Here is a 13,677-nt window from a genome sequence, read left to right on the forward strand (position 1 = left end):
TCACAGGGCTGAGCTGTCCCCTGCTTAGAGAAATCTTTTTCCTCCCAAAGTATTGGGTAGAATTATGGTTTCAGAAGTGGGTGGATGGGAAGTTTATTGAGGCTAGGAAGTACATGTCTATAGAAAAAGTTATTTTTTGTTTCTTATAGGATTCTATTTCTTTCCTCATTGGAAAAAGAAGTGTGTAATCTTAGTAGAGAGATGTAAGAATAATTTTGATGACTCTTGAATAGGCCAATAGACAATGTTCCTCTTGTTATTGCTTCATTCAGTTCAGTCTGAATCCCTGCCCCTCAAGATTCCACATTTTATGTTTTCTGCAGTATGTCTTAAGTAAGAAATTAAAGTAAGGTAGAGCTGGAGGTGTGGCTCAAATGGTAGAACACCACCTGAGTGGGCACAAGGGTCCGAGATCAACTCCAATACCACACACAAAAAAGAATGCTTTTCAAATTAATGTTGAAGGCATTTTTGATAAGCTTAGTCCCAAGGTACTAGAATTTCTAGCAATTTTATGTAGTATCTTCTTGCATTACCCTGATTGCTTGTTTATGGCTCTGCTGCTTATAATTATGCTTTTTAAAGTTATATCTTTTTATTCATGGACCACTGTCTGAAAAGATTTATACAGATGCATACCAGTAATGTCCACCTAATAAAATGTATTGTTACGAAGGGGAACATAAAAACATAATTGTGTGTAATTGTGTTTTACAGTTAGAATAATGTTCAGTATGTTAGTAGAGGGCTTATATAATTCATACTAGCTGCATTTAATGATAATTCTGTTTTCCCTGTCTGACCCAAGAGAAAACTATTGCCCGTAGTGTGCTTCCCTATGGGAGACCCAAGGCTGTGCAAGGGAGACACAGCATCTGCCTTCTTTACCAGAGCCAGTTTGTGAGTGGATACAGCCACGACCTCCTCATGCCCCTCTGGACATCCTACACCGTCCACAGAAATGCAAGTATTTGTCACTTCCTTTACTATTGACAGCATAGTCTCTGGCTGTTATTCTTGCCTCTACTATCAGTTTCCAAACACTGGACACAGAGTCAGAAAAATTAGGCTACAGTATCTGATCTGCCATTAACTATGGAAGCTCCTTCCTTGAAGAGTGATCTTTGCTTCTGAATTCCTGCCCCACTCTCTGAGCTCTAATATTTGAGGATTCTGACTTAGAATTTCATAAAAATCAAATTTTACAGGGAGTCACAGTTACTGATTTCTAAATGCACAGCTATGTAAACACTAGTAGCTCTGTCAACTGCTTAAGTCTAAGAGGTTCCTCAGTGTGGAGAAGCCAGGACATTGCACATGCCATTTACAGTACGTCCCTATCTCAGACCATAGGATGTTCATTCATCACTTTTCCCTGTTCCTCCCAACACCAGGGAAGCTGGACCCTGACAACTATAAGAACAAATATTCTCCCTCAATCCAACCCTGGTGCTGTGGTGGAAAGACAGCGAATGAAGAAGAGACAGTTGGAAAGACAGAAAGAGGAGAGGATCTGAAATAATTCTGAACTTTAAAACTAGTCACATCAGACTTAGACCCTAAGAGTGATGGAGAAGTGGGATGCCCTTAAAAATATTTGCGAGAACTTCATTGAGGGTAGCAGTTAGATTTAATGAATGAAATTTTTATTGTCAATATTTAGCATGCTAAATAAAAAGATAGGGATCTGTGTAAATAAATGTAATATCCGTGTTAATGTAGTTTTTTGCTCTTTAAAACACTATTTGGATATCATGTTTAATCTCCTTTTTTTAAAACATGACTTTGTAGTATGTAGCATTCTCCATGCCTTTATAGACACCACATCCTATTTAATGCTGATTGATATATTACCTATGATGGTCATTGATTCTGTCTGAATTTTGAGCTTTCTTATATAATTGCAATACTTGAATTCACAGCTATTACTATCCCTAAGGGTTTTAGATCACTTTTCAGTAGCCATGTTTCCTTCTCCCAATTATTTTTGGCTATATTGAAGTTGGAAGATGGACTCCACTGTCTAAAACCCAGTGTTTCACTACATAGAATACTTAAAACAGAGTAGATAAAACATCCAAAATGCTGGCCACTGGTGGCTCACACCTGTAATTCTAGCGACTCAAGAGGCTGAGCTCTGAGGGTTGCAGCTCAAAGCCAGTCTAGGCAGGAATGTCTACGAGACTCTTATTTACAATTAACTACCCCAAAAGCTAGATGTAGAGCTATGGCTCAAGTGGTAGAGTGTTCGCCTTGAGGAAAAAAGGAGCTTAGGGACAGTGCCTAAGCCCTAAGTTCAAGCCCCAGGACTAGCACAAAAAAAAAAAAAAAAGCCAAGAAACTTAAAAAAAGTTAGTATAGTATAATAGGGAGATATTTGTACATAAGAGATATAAGCAATATCCTTGAAGTTTTAAAAAAATCTTTGTCCTTCAATCAGGAAAAAGATGAATATCCTAAGAGAAAAGTGATGGAAATAAATGGTGAACGATATGGCCAGCTAACTAGAAACCCATTATATATAATGCAGTTAACTTTTATTCACAAAGTAATTTCCTACATATAATGCCTGATAGCTATTGTCTTTTTGTTCTTTAGGACAGTTTCTCCACAGACAGCTTTTCCAACTGCCTCTTGCAAGACCTTCGAATTTCTCTTAATCCCATCCATAAATGTTCTTTCTATAAGAATAACGTTAAAGTGAGTTATGGCTTCCTTGCTCCACCACGTAAGTACCTGCCTCCCGAACTCCCCCTCCCATCTCCCTTTTTTGCTTCTTTTTTTTTGCCTTATTTCTTATTTTTAGAGCTTTCATATAAGGCTGTGGGTATAGCTCAGTGGTGGAGAGCTTGCCTGGCACATGTGTGACAATTAGGAACAAATAATGCTACAATAGATAACTACCACCGACACCAATAAATAACACACAACAAATTAAATAAGCAATGGAAAAGGGAATTTTATACATTATGGTACATGACCTGAACATTAGTAATATAATTATTAGACAAAACAATAAAATGTTTAAAACCTAGGCTGGGAATGTGGCTTAGTGGTAGAGTGCTTGCCTAGCAAGCATGAAGCCCTGGGTTCAATTCCTCAGTACCACATAAACAGAAAAGGCCAGAAGTAGCACTGTGGCTTAAGTGGTTGAATGCTAGCCTTGAGCAAAAGAAGCTCAGGGACAGTACCCAAGCCCTGAGTTCAAGCCCGAGGTCTGGCAAAACAAACAAAAATATTTAAAACTTTAATTTTATAAGCCTTTTTATTTGGGGGAAGGGAGTAAATGATCCTACTGTTGGTGGAATACTCTTCTCCTTCCTCATCTGCTTTGCTATGAAACAGAATCTGAGAAGGCTTCATAACAGCTGAAGGATGCATTGTGGGGTTTTTAGGGAGGAGATAATACTTTGTGCTTAAATGGGTGATTTGTTAAAGAATTCGATAAAAGTAGGATGCCGGGTGCCAGTGGCTTATGCCTGTAATCCTAGCTACTCAGGAGGCTGAGATCTGAGGGAGGATCGCTGTTCAAAGCCAGCCCAGATAGGAAAGTCTATGAGACTCTTATCTCCAATTAACTCCCAGAAAACTACAACTGGTGCTGTGGCTCAAGTGACAGAACACTAGCCTTGAGCTGAAGAGCTCAGGGACCAAGCCCAGGCACAGAGTTCAAGCTCCACCACGGACAAAAAAATTTTAAAAAGGGGACCCTTTATCATGCTTACTTTCTGGCTGTTGCAGAACCTCTAAATAAAGTACTCTTGAAGAAAAGTGCTTTGTTTGTTGAAGTGGCAAACTTGTATGTTAATGAGAAGATACTTTAGCATCAGGTTTAAAAGGCAAAAATGCCAAGGCTCCAAGGTGCCCAAATTACCCAAGCATATAGTCTGGTGTCTGCTGTCAGAGCTGGCTTGGCCCATGTAGAGGATCAGGTCCCCATTCACAGTCCCTACAAAGAAGCCTTGTGTGGCAGACTCCTGGGGTGTTTTCTGAACACTGGATGGTGTTCTGAAGCCAGAACTTTAGAATCTCTTTTTCCTTTGACTAGGAGAATGTTTAAAGAAAGAAAAATTGTAAACACAGTGTACTGTAGTTGAAATAGAGCAATGTAAAGTCTGACTATGTTCCTCATGAGCCCTTCTTATGACGCTTTTGTTCCTTTGATAGATTCATTGTGAAAAGGGAAACAAATACATGATTTTTCTAAGGGATTGGCCAACCACACTAATTTTTTTCCTTCATTCAGAACCTGGGAAAGTTTTATATTCAGCGAACTTTTTAAAGACTTCCCCATGGCCATGAGAAGGTATGCTTTCCAATGTTATCGGCAAAGACTAAAAAAGTTGTGCTTTTTTTTTTCTTTTGTAGAATTAAGTAAAGATTCCAGTGAAATATATTCTGAAGCTTTGCTTACTACTAATATAGTGCCAATGTATCCAAGTTTTCAAGGTAAAATATTTTAATTTATAATTTTAGTATACATAAATGTACTCAGCTTCCTGGTCTAAATTAATGGTTTTCAATTACATTCCTAAAGGTTTTGTTTTTTTTTAATTTGACATTGCCAGAATAAAAAAAAATAGTCTACCAGTGTTAGGATTGTGATATTCTAATGTATTTTCTGCTTTATATTTCTCAGTGGTTATCTATGCTCAACTGGTTGATATATTGTTGTTGGCTCTGTTTTTTATTCCATATATATATATATATATATATATATATATATATAATGTTCTCCCTAAAGTTATCCAGCTGATGCAATCAGCTCATACTTACATTAACTTTCAGTAGGGTTCTTTATGTAACTACTTAGAGGTTCTTGGTAAATTGTTTGGTTTTTAAATGAATAAATTTTACAACATCATTATTGTAACATTTGATTCACATTTCAACTGATATGTAGAATATCAAAATATAGAACATACAAAATCTTGCTCTAGTTTGAATCTTTACACCTTAAGGAAGCTTCACATATTAATCGTCAATCTTGATAATTTCCTATCTTGTGTTTGTGATGCTGTAATGCTCACTGATGGTGTATGATCATTAACACCTCGTGATGCACATATTTCAGGAATCCTAGTCCATTCAAAGGCCAAAGCTAAACAGTAGATTTTGGACATCACAGTAAGACTGACCTAAAATGTGACTATCTCTAATTTTTACAAATATTAATTTTGAATTATGTTGTTAATTGATTACACACAACCACGGTACATTATTCCTTTGAAACTACAGTGTGTTTTTTCTCTTCTTAGTTATATGGGACTATTTTCATGACATACTACTGCAGCGGTATGCTGATGAAAGGAATGGCATCAATGTTGTCAGTGGTCCTGTGTTTGATTCTGATTTTGATGGACGCTACGATTCCTCAGAGACGCTGAAGCAGTAAGGGGATAGTTCATCACTCTGTAAAATAACAAAAGATATTATCATTTAGTGGAGTCAGCAGATACTTCTCTATCCAGTACAATTCACATTTATGTACAGGATATTTCTGACTACACTGGAATCCTCTTGATATTTCTGATTGGTTTTGATGGTTTTACTCAGTGTTCAATAAAAGTTATTTTGGGGGGAATAAGAGTAATATATCTCCCCCATTCAATTCATGTAAGCAATTCCTTTAATTTAATTTATTTATTTGTAGTGCAGGTAGGTCTTATGGATTGAACTCAGGGCCTTGCATTTGCTCAGCTTGCTTGCTTAGCTGGTACTTTACCACTTGAGCTGTGCACATAGTTTCAGTTGAGCATTTCTTGAGCCCTCAGAGTTTAAGCTCCCTGTGGCTGATTATAAAGAGACTACCTCAGTGAATACACTGCAGGTCAGCAAGTGAGAGCTGTATGATGTGGTGACAAAAGTCCTCAGTCAAGGTTTATAACTGTTCTTTGAGGAACAGTATTTAGCCACTTCTCATTAGAGGGGGTTAGAAGAGCCACTGTGAGGAATCTATCAGTAGTGCTTGTTGTATAGAATGAGAGGGGAGAATGTTTAGAAACTGATTGGTCCTTTTGTAGTGATGTAGGTTGAACTCAGGACCTTATACATGTTGAACAAGTGCTCTGCCATGGAGTTACATACTCCATGACCTATCATAAAACAACAGTTAACAGATGCTTGGAAGCAATTTTGCTACTAAGAGTGCAATACAGAGCTGAACTCTGGTGTCTCACACCTATAATCTTACCTCCTCAAGAGTCTGAGATCTGAAGATCACGGTTTGAAACCAACCTGGGCAGTAAAGTCCATGAGATTCTTATTTTCAAGTAATCACCAGAAAACCAGAAATAGAGCTGTAGAGCTGTGGCTTAAAGTGGTAGAGCTCCAGTCTTGAGCAAGAAGCTCAGGAACAGCTCCCAGGCCTTAAGTTCAAGTCCCCAACTGCCAAAAAAAATCTAGCTACTCTCAGAAAAAGATCTAGCTACTCTCAGAAAACTTCAACACTACCAGGTTGATAAGGGTTTACTTTTCCCCTTCATCTAACTGAGAATATATCAGTCTATAAAGCTGCAATTCACTACTATGTACTTGAGGTGTAAAGGTTCCTTGGAGCTGTTTCCTGGCTTTAGCAGTAGGCCACATTAAAAGGACATGGTCATGTTTTAAAAGAAATCACTCTATTATCTTAAACTCAGAAAGACATCAAAGACAGCTTTAAAATAAAAGGAAATACAGTTATGAGGAGTATTAAGTTACTAACTGAGATGTCTTTGATAGTAGGCTACAATTAAAATAATTCAAATAATATTTGAAATAGGAAAGAAAATTGGTTTAAACAAAGGAGATTTACAACCTTTTATTTGTGGTACCAGTACTGGCACTTGAACTCAGAGCCTTGTATTCGCTTAGCTTTATCTGCTCTATTACTTTGAGCCATACTTTCAGCCCTTTGCTGGTTAATTGGAGATAAAAATGTTTCCGATTTGCTGCCTAGGCTGGATTTGAATTGTGGTCTTCACATCTCAGCTTCCTGAGTAGCTAGGATTACAGGCCTGAGCTATCTATACCTGGCTTGCGACATTCCTTTTAGAGGGAACTGAAAAAAAAAAGAAAATCTCTAACCTCTTCTCTATCCATCTATCCACTGTTTTTGTCGTTTTTGTAAATGTATATGAATTATCAATAATGATTTAGAATCTTGGGTATAAGTGCTCAAAAATATTTTTTCTCTTTAGTATGTTCCAATGTTTCTAAGTAGAATTTATAACTATTTAAAATTCTAGTAGAATGTAAAAACTGTTTGAATCTTTTAATTAGTTTCATTCTTCTAGAATATGTTAAGTCATTATGAGTACCTAAATTCTTATAGTATATTTAAGTACTGACTGAATTCGAAATTTAGAAAAGGTTCCTATTTTGGGGCTCTGGTATCTCACACCTATAGTCCTATCAACTCAGGAGCCTGACATCTGATGATTGTGGTTCAAAGATAGCTTGAGTAGACAAACATGAAAGACTCTTACTATCTCCAATTAACCAGCAAAAAGCCAGAAGTAGAGCTGTGGCTCTGGTGGTAGAGTGCCAGCCTTTAGTGATAAGGTTATAGGAGTACAAACCCCAAGACTGGCACACACACACACACACACACACACACACACACACACACACACACACACACTTAGTAAGGAAGATAGTTATATCTCTTAATGAGGAAAGTAGTTATTTCTTTCTGACATGTAGTTATTTATTTCTTAACGTGATGCTGATTTATATTTACAGAAACAGCAGAGTCATCCGAAATCAAGAAATTCTGATACCCACTCACTTCTTCATTGTGCTAACCAGCTGTAAAGATACAGCCCAGACGCCCTTGCAGTGTGAAAGCCTGGATGCTTCAGCCTTCATCTTGCCTCACAGACCTGATAACCTCGAGAGTTGTGCCGTAAGTAGCCTTTGTCAGTCTTCCTAGCTTACTGAATACACAGAATGAACATGGACACCTAACTTTGATACTGACATCAGATATTTTTGTGGGAAAATACAACTATTAATGTATATGGACTTTGAAGCTTTGTGATAGTATTCAGTTTGTCAAAGATGATTGTCTTTGGAAAAGACTTCTTTCCCCATTCCCCGGCTCCCTGACATCAGTTAAAGGCACTAAAAATCATATCAGAATCACACTGCATTGGGCTCAGCTAAATTCTAAGATTATTTAAAGTATAAATTTTCTGTGACCTCAAAACTGTATTTATAGTTCCAAAATTGTGAGCATTATTCTTAAGTTAGTTTGGAAGTCATTGTTAGACAACATTCCAAGTAAATTCCATGAGTTGATTGTGGAAAGTCTTTGCATTGCCTTGTTGTATGCTAACTTATTTGCTTGGAAGTTTAGACATTTTAGTGATAGATTTGAATGTTAAGACTTCATTAAATTTAGCATTTTGTAGATGTCTAAGTGTTAAGTTTTAAGTTATGTTGAACCAAAGGAAAAATAAATTATCTCTTGTTTGTTAGAGTTGACTTGTTTTTTGGGTTTTGTTCTGATGTTTGGGGCTGAGAATTGAACATAAGGTGATGTTACATTAAGCACTCACTCTATCACTGAACAACATCCAATCCCCTAGATATTTTCCTTCTCCTTTTATTTTTCTGTTGGAGATACACAAATTAGGTCTAGACCTGAGTTTAAAAAAGTTTACTTTCACACCAGTTACTCCAGGTAAATACCTGGAGATCTGTGTGGTTAGAAAGATCTGAGGCCCAGTTTGAGCTCAACAGGACAGTGTTGCATTTACTTAATCATTGCTTCCTTTATCCAGCTCTTCATTGCTTTATTAGAGATATGTTGCCAAGTGCTCTAGGAAGTGGAGACATAGCAAGGAACAAATTAGTACTGTCTTCTGTGTGCCCAGTTGTGGACTATAATGACCTATTTGTTATCCTTTAACATAGTTTTCCAACAGATCTATCATCAAAATGAAACAATAGGCCTCCCCCTTAATTACTACTATGACAAACTTTCAGGCTGAAGCAATATAGCTCATTAAGCCTTATTCTTTTTTTTTTTTTTGGCCAGTCCTGGGCTTGGACTCAGGGCCTGAGCACTGTCCCTGGCTTCTTCCTGCTCAAGGCTAGCACTACGCCACTTGAGCCACAGCACCGCTTCTGGCCGTTTTCTGTATATGTGGTGCTGGGGAATCGAACCTAGGGCCTCGTGTATCCGAGGCAGGCACTCTTGCCACTAGGCTATATCCCCAGCCCCATTAAGCCTTATTCTTAAGAATGAAATACAAAAGTGATACCTCCCTTGTAAAACTAAACATAATGATAATTTAAAAAAGAATGCAGCACAGAATAACAGAATTTTATTTGAAATTTAGCTAGCTGGATGCCAAATGGGCATCTAACTCTGCTAAATGGTTAGCACTGAAGCCATTGTTAGGCCCCTATCATGTTTTCCTTTCTCTATTAAATCCTTCTTGAGAGAAATTGTCATGAAGTATATCAGCATTGTGTTTTGCAGCAGATTACTAAATCCTTATTACAGTGATAGAAGCAAGAAAAGGATTCTTCACCTCCTGGGAGTTGAGCAGTACCCAGTGTTTGGGATGGTGCTTTGGAACAGCAGCACCAGTAGGAACTCTGACTATTATTCTGTAGACTTTACCATTCTTAGCTTTGTAGCTTTGACCTACATGGTCCAAAGATAGCTTCTGCTTATTTATATTTTGTGTCTCATTTCTGTACCCTCTACCAAAAAGAGAAGTCATTTAGATAGTCCAAAGCTGTGCTTACCTCTCATTCACCAGACTGATGCTAAGGTCTGTGAGTTAGGCATTGAGTTCCAAGCCAAAGCCACTATCACAGGTGAAAACATTTTAATCAAATTCTCCAAAAGATGTGTACCTTAAAGCTAGACCTGAACCAGAAAGAGTCACTTTAATGTTTATTATACATGTTAATTTGTTCTGTCTCATGTCTGATGCAGAGTCTCGGGATGAATTGGACATTAGACTGAGGGAACAGATACCTTGCTTGCACTTTTTTTTCAATCTGATTTTGTGACTGGTGGGACACATGGCAGATATCTACGGAAAAAGTACCAAAGGACTCCAGGAAGGCCAGGATGTTCCCCTTAGAGCCAGAGAAAAGATTCCCAGAGAGGAGGCTGGTTAATCAGGGTACATGACCTTTGTAACAAATGCCTTTAAAGTAAAGTCACAGCACAGTGGTCATGAACTGATCCAGTGGCCATTTTCAGAAAAAGTTTACATTGATGCATGGCTTTATGACTTCCATTTCAGTTACCAGATCATTGTCTCTCTGCTTTCATTTGTTATAACTTCTGCTATTCTTTCTTTCCTGGTCAGGTATCATTGAATGGGATTATATGCCATCTCTAGGTCCCATTTTTCATGCAATCAGATAAATAATGCGTTTTCATAAGAACACATGTTTGTGTTGTACAATTATACATATCAAAAACCACAGAAGGAGAGGGTTTCAGGTGAGGAAATCAAGATTGAGATGCTAAATACTTCTCTTGCATTGACCTGATAGGATGGTCAGGAAACCAGGACTTGAACCTAGGTTCTTCCTAATACCTGAATTCTTTCTACTCTACCATGAAGTTTCTGGTTTCAAGTGTTTTTTAAACCCCATACCAATTGATACAATTAATTGATCAAAAATTAATAATGAAATATGCATGGATTTATTAAGGGATGAGGTACTCAGAACTGGTGATTATGCCTGAAAGTTCATCTGATACCTGCCATTTCAGAACAAAAATGTCATAGCTGTCGAAGCTGGGAGATGGAGAGCTTAATGGGAACTAAGGGTGCTCTGGTAACTTATCTTTTCTTCTTCCTAGTTCAAGAAGCATGGGACTTCATGGATTGAAGAATTGTTCATGTTACACAGAGCACGGGTCTCAGATGTGGAACACATCACTGGACTCAGCTTCTATCAAGAAAGACAAGAGCCAGTTTCAGACCTTTTGAAGTTAAAAACATACTTGCCAATCTTTAACCAAGAAGACTGACCTTTTTTTTTCCTATTCCCTCCTAAAACTACATCCTAAGTCTTTTTGAGAGAACCTTATATTTTATACAGCCCTCAGCCACCCACACAATTGCAATGCTCCAAAACTGTGACGCAGAGTTAAAACTGGGGAGCCTCTGTGATATGGACATCTCAGGGAAACTTGTAGGCTCGGCGTAGCCACAGAAGAGTGTTCCTAGTGTGTCTCACACAGATTTCATGTGGAAGAATCATGCACATTGTTCAAGTGCTGGGAGTAAATGCAGATCATACCCAAATGAGCTCTTCTTCTCTTAAGGGAGAAGTAGATGCGGCCATTGTTTGAAGACTGGATATTAGAATCAAGTGGTTGTTAATAGCCTTTATAGCATTAATAGGACTGGAAGAGTCCCTGTGACATTGCTATCTCTACAAGAATTTAAGAGTGTTTCTAGATTCCTTTCCATTTGGACTGTCTTTTATATTTCATTTTAATCAAAAAAAAACATTTAACAGGAGGCAAAATAGTTCTCAAATCATATTTATATCTTGCCTGTGTACTCGTTCAAAAGCCAAATCAATCTTTTTTTTTTTAAAAAAGGTGATTGGTTTTTGTCAGCCTAGCTCTGACAAGTTTAATGTTATGGATACACTGTGAGTTGAGTCTTAACTACCTGTTACACAATTTGATGATACATTTATATTTTTAAAAACTCCTGTCATGTTCACCAGTAAGTAACAGAGGTTGGAAATAGTTCTCAATGTGGTTCTTTTAGACTCTTAAAATTGGGTTGCATCTGGGTGAAATCACAGAGAGCTTGGCAGCACAGGCAAGGTAGTTTTTATATCGATGACAGGAATGCTTCTCTCTGTGTGGAAGAATCACCCCACCAGCAACAGAGCTGTTTTCTGCTCAGGGGTTCTTTGTGGAATTCCATAGATTGGAGGAGAATGTGACATCAATACCTACATATATTCCTTTATGCAGATGACAAGTTGTACAATTTCAGTTTCCACTGCAATGACTATAATCTTTCATTTCAGCTTGTGAATCTTGACGGCTGCCCTAACGTTTAGGCCCCCTGAGTATCATTTAAGTATTTTATTAGTTTATCCAAAATGGTTATATGTCCTTTTTATAATAGGCATTCTTCAACTGCTTAGGGGCCAGCCACAAAGACCATTGGACAATGTAATTTGCACCTGAGACTCATTTAGTAGCTTAGAAAGTGTCATTGATGTTTCCTTTTTTTAGTTCCACAGTTTATAAATGCTGTATGTGTGTTTATTTGTGTGTTTGTGTCTATACAGGATCAGTGATTTCAATTGTTCACTGAGTTTGCTCTCTGGTTGCTCTTGAGCCCATGTGTAGTTTTTTATATTTCGCTAATTGTAGTTTCTTTGTTTCAAAAGCTTCCTTATGTTTTTTCCTTATATCTTGTATTTGCCAAGAAATGGTTTCCTTGTGCTGAAACTTTATTTTTTCATTTGTTCCAAATGTGTTTTTAATTGCTTATTGAAGCATTTTTATGATGGCTGCTGTAAAATCCTTATCAGTTGATTCCAGTATCTGTGTCAGTCAGTGTTTGTATCTATTGATTGTGTCTTTTTGAACATTTAAAAGGTTCTTCCTGCTTCTGTGTGTGCCGAGTGATTTTTCATTGAAGTCTGGACATTTTACTGATTGTGGTATAAGATTATGGATTTTATTTAAACTTTTCCACTTCAGTTAATTTTCCCTGACAGCATCCTAGAAAGAAAATTTAGGCTCTGTTTCCTCTCCATGTGTGGCTAGGAGTTCAGTTCCACGTTTGGGCACTGACGGTTAGGGGAGGTGAGCAGGGTGGGGCTCTGCTTCTGTTGGGTCTCTATAATGCCTTCTTTTCTGCATCCTGTGGTTTCCCCAAAGCCATGGGGCTGGAGTGACAGGAAGGATTTATATTCACCAGGTAGTATGAAATTCCTAGTTCCCTCTTCAGTCTTTCACGATGCTACTGGAAATCTTGGTAGTTCTTTCTGGCAAGGGTGGAAGGCTAGGATGTCGCTAGGTCTCCTTGCTGTGATAGAGGACCCAATTCTCTTCCTGGCACTTCATTGGCACAAAATAGTTTTTGTTTTGTGCCTCTCTGTTTTTCTGTCTTTTGAGAGAAGACAGAGCAGGCCTCTCTTGGTTTTGATTGTTGTTGTTGTTTCCTATACCTTTCCAGGTTCTGCCTTTTTCATCTCTAAGACAGATAAATGAAGGTTGGGGAACTCAGCTCAGTGTGTCCTGATGTTTGTTGGGTCCTAAAGTTCCTAGCCTGTCTGCCTCTTTCCACCAAAAGCCATCTGTGTGTTATCTACAATATTCAGCCTTGCTCTCTCCTTCCATGAAGGAGAGTGACTTCATCTTTGTAGAAGTGTCTTACTGTGTTTATATATTCTTAGAAACATACACATAACAGATTGACAGCAAGCACCTCAGCAGAGTATAATTAAATGGGTAAATGCCTGCTCCCTGTACCAGACACCAAGATTACAAAGTGGAGCAAGTTATAATCCTTACAGTCTTGAGAAGGCAGCCAGAGTGTAAATGGCCCCTATAAAACAAGAACTGTTATAAGGAAGCCAGGACTGAGGTCAGGGAGCACACAAGGAGCACTGGCAGTAATAGCACTGGCTCCTAGCCTGTGGGCTTAAACCATGGAGAATGAATGGGAGCTCTCC

At 38.0% G+C, this 13,677-nt stretch overlaps 1 protein-coding gene across 2 annotated transcripts in view; it reads left to right on the forward strand.

The window, feature by feature from the left end:
- Window positions 1–12,614, forward strand: part of Enpp1 (ectonucleotide pyrophosphatase/phosphodiesterase 1) — a 59,522-nt gene extending 46,908 nt beyond the window's left edge. For both annotated transcript variants that reach the window (XM_048354093.1, XM_048354095.1), the window contains 6 exons: window positions 809–963; window positions 2,599–2,728; window positions 4,369–4,449; window positions 5,259–5,391; window positions 7,726–7,888; window positions 10,823–12,614. In XM_048354093.1, coding sequence (XP_048210050.1) covers window positions 809–963; window positions 2,599–2,728; window positions 4,369–4,449; window positions 5,259–5,391; window positions 7,726–7,888; window positions 10,823–10,993 — 833 coding nt within the window. In that variant the 3' untranslated portion in view covers window positions 10,994–12,614. The remainder of the gene's footprint in view (window positions 1–808; window positions 964–2,598; window positions 2,729–4,368; window positions 4,450–5,258; window positions 5,392–7,725; window positions 7,889–10,822) is intronic.
- Window positions 12,615–13,677: the final 1,063 nt, after the last annotated feature.

The sequence above is a fragment of the Perognathus longimembris genome, chromosome 9 (assembly GCF_023159225.1).
Source record: "Perognathus longimembris pacificus isolate PPM17 chromosome 9, ASM2315922v1, whole genome shotgun sequence".
In the NCBI taxonomy this organism is placed as follows: Eukaryota; Metazoa; Chordata; class Mammalia; order Rodentia; family Heteromyidae; genus Perognathus; species Perognathus longimembris.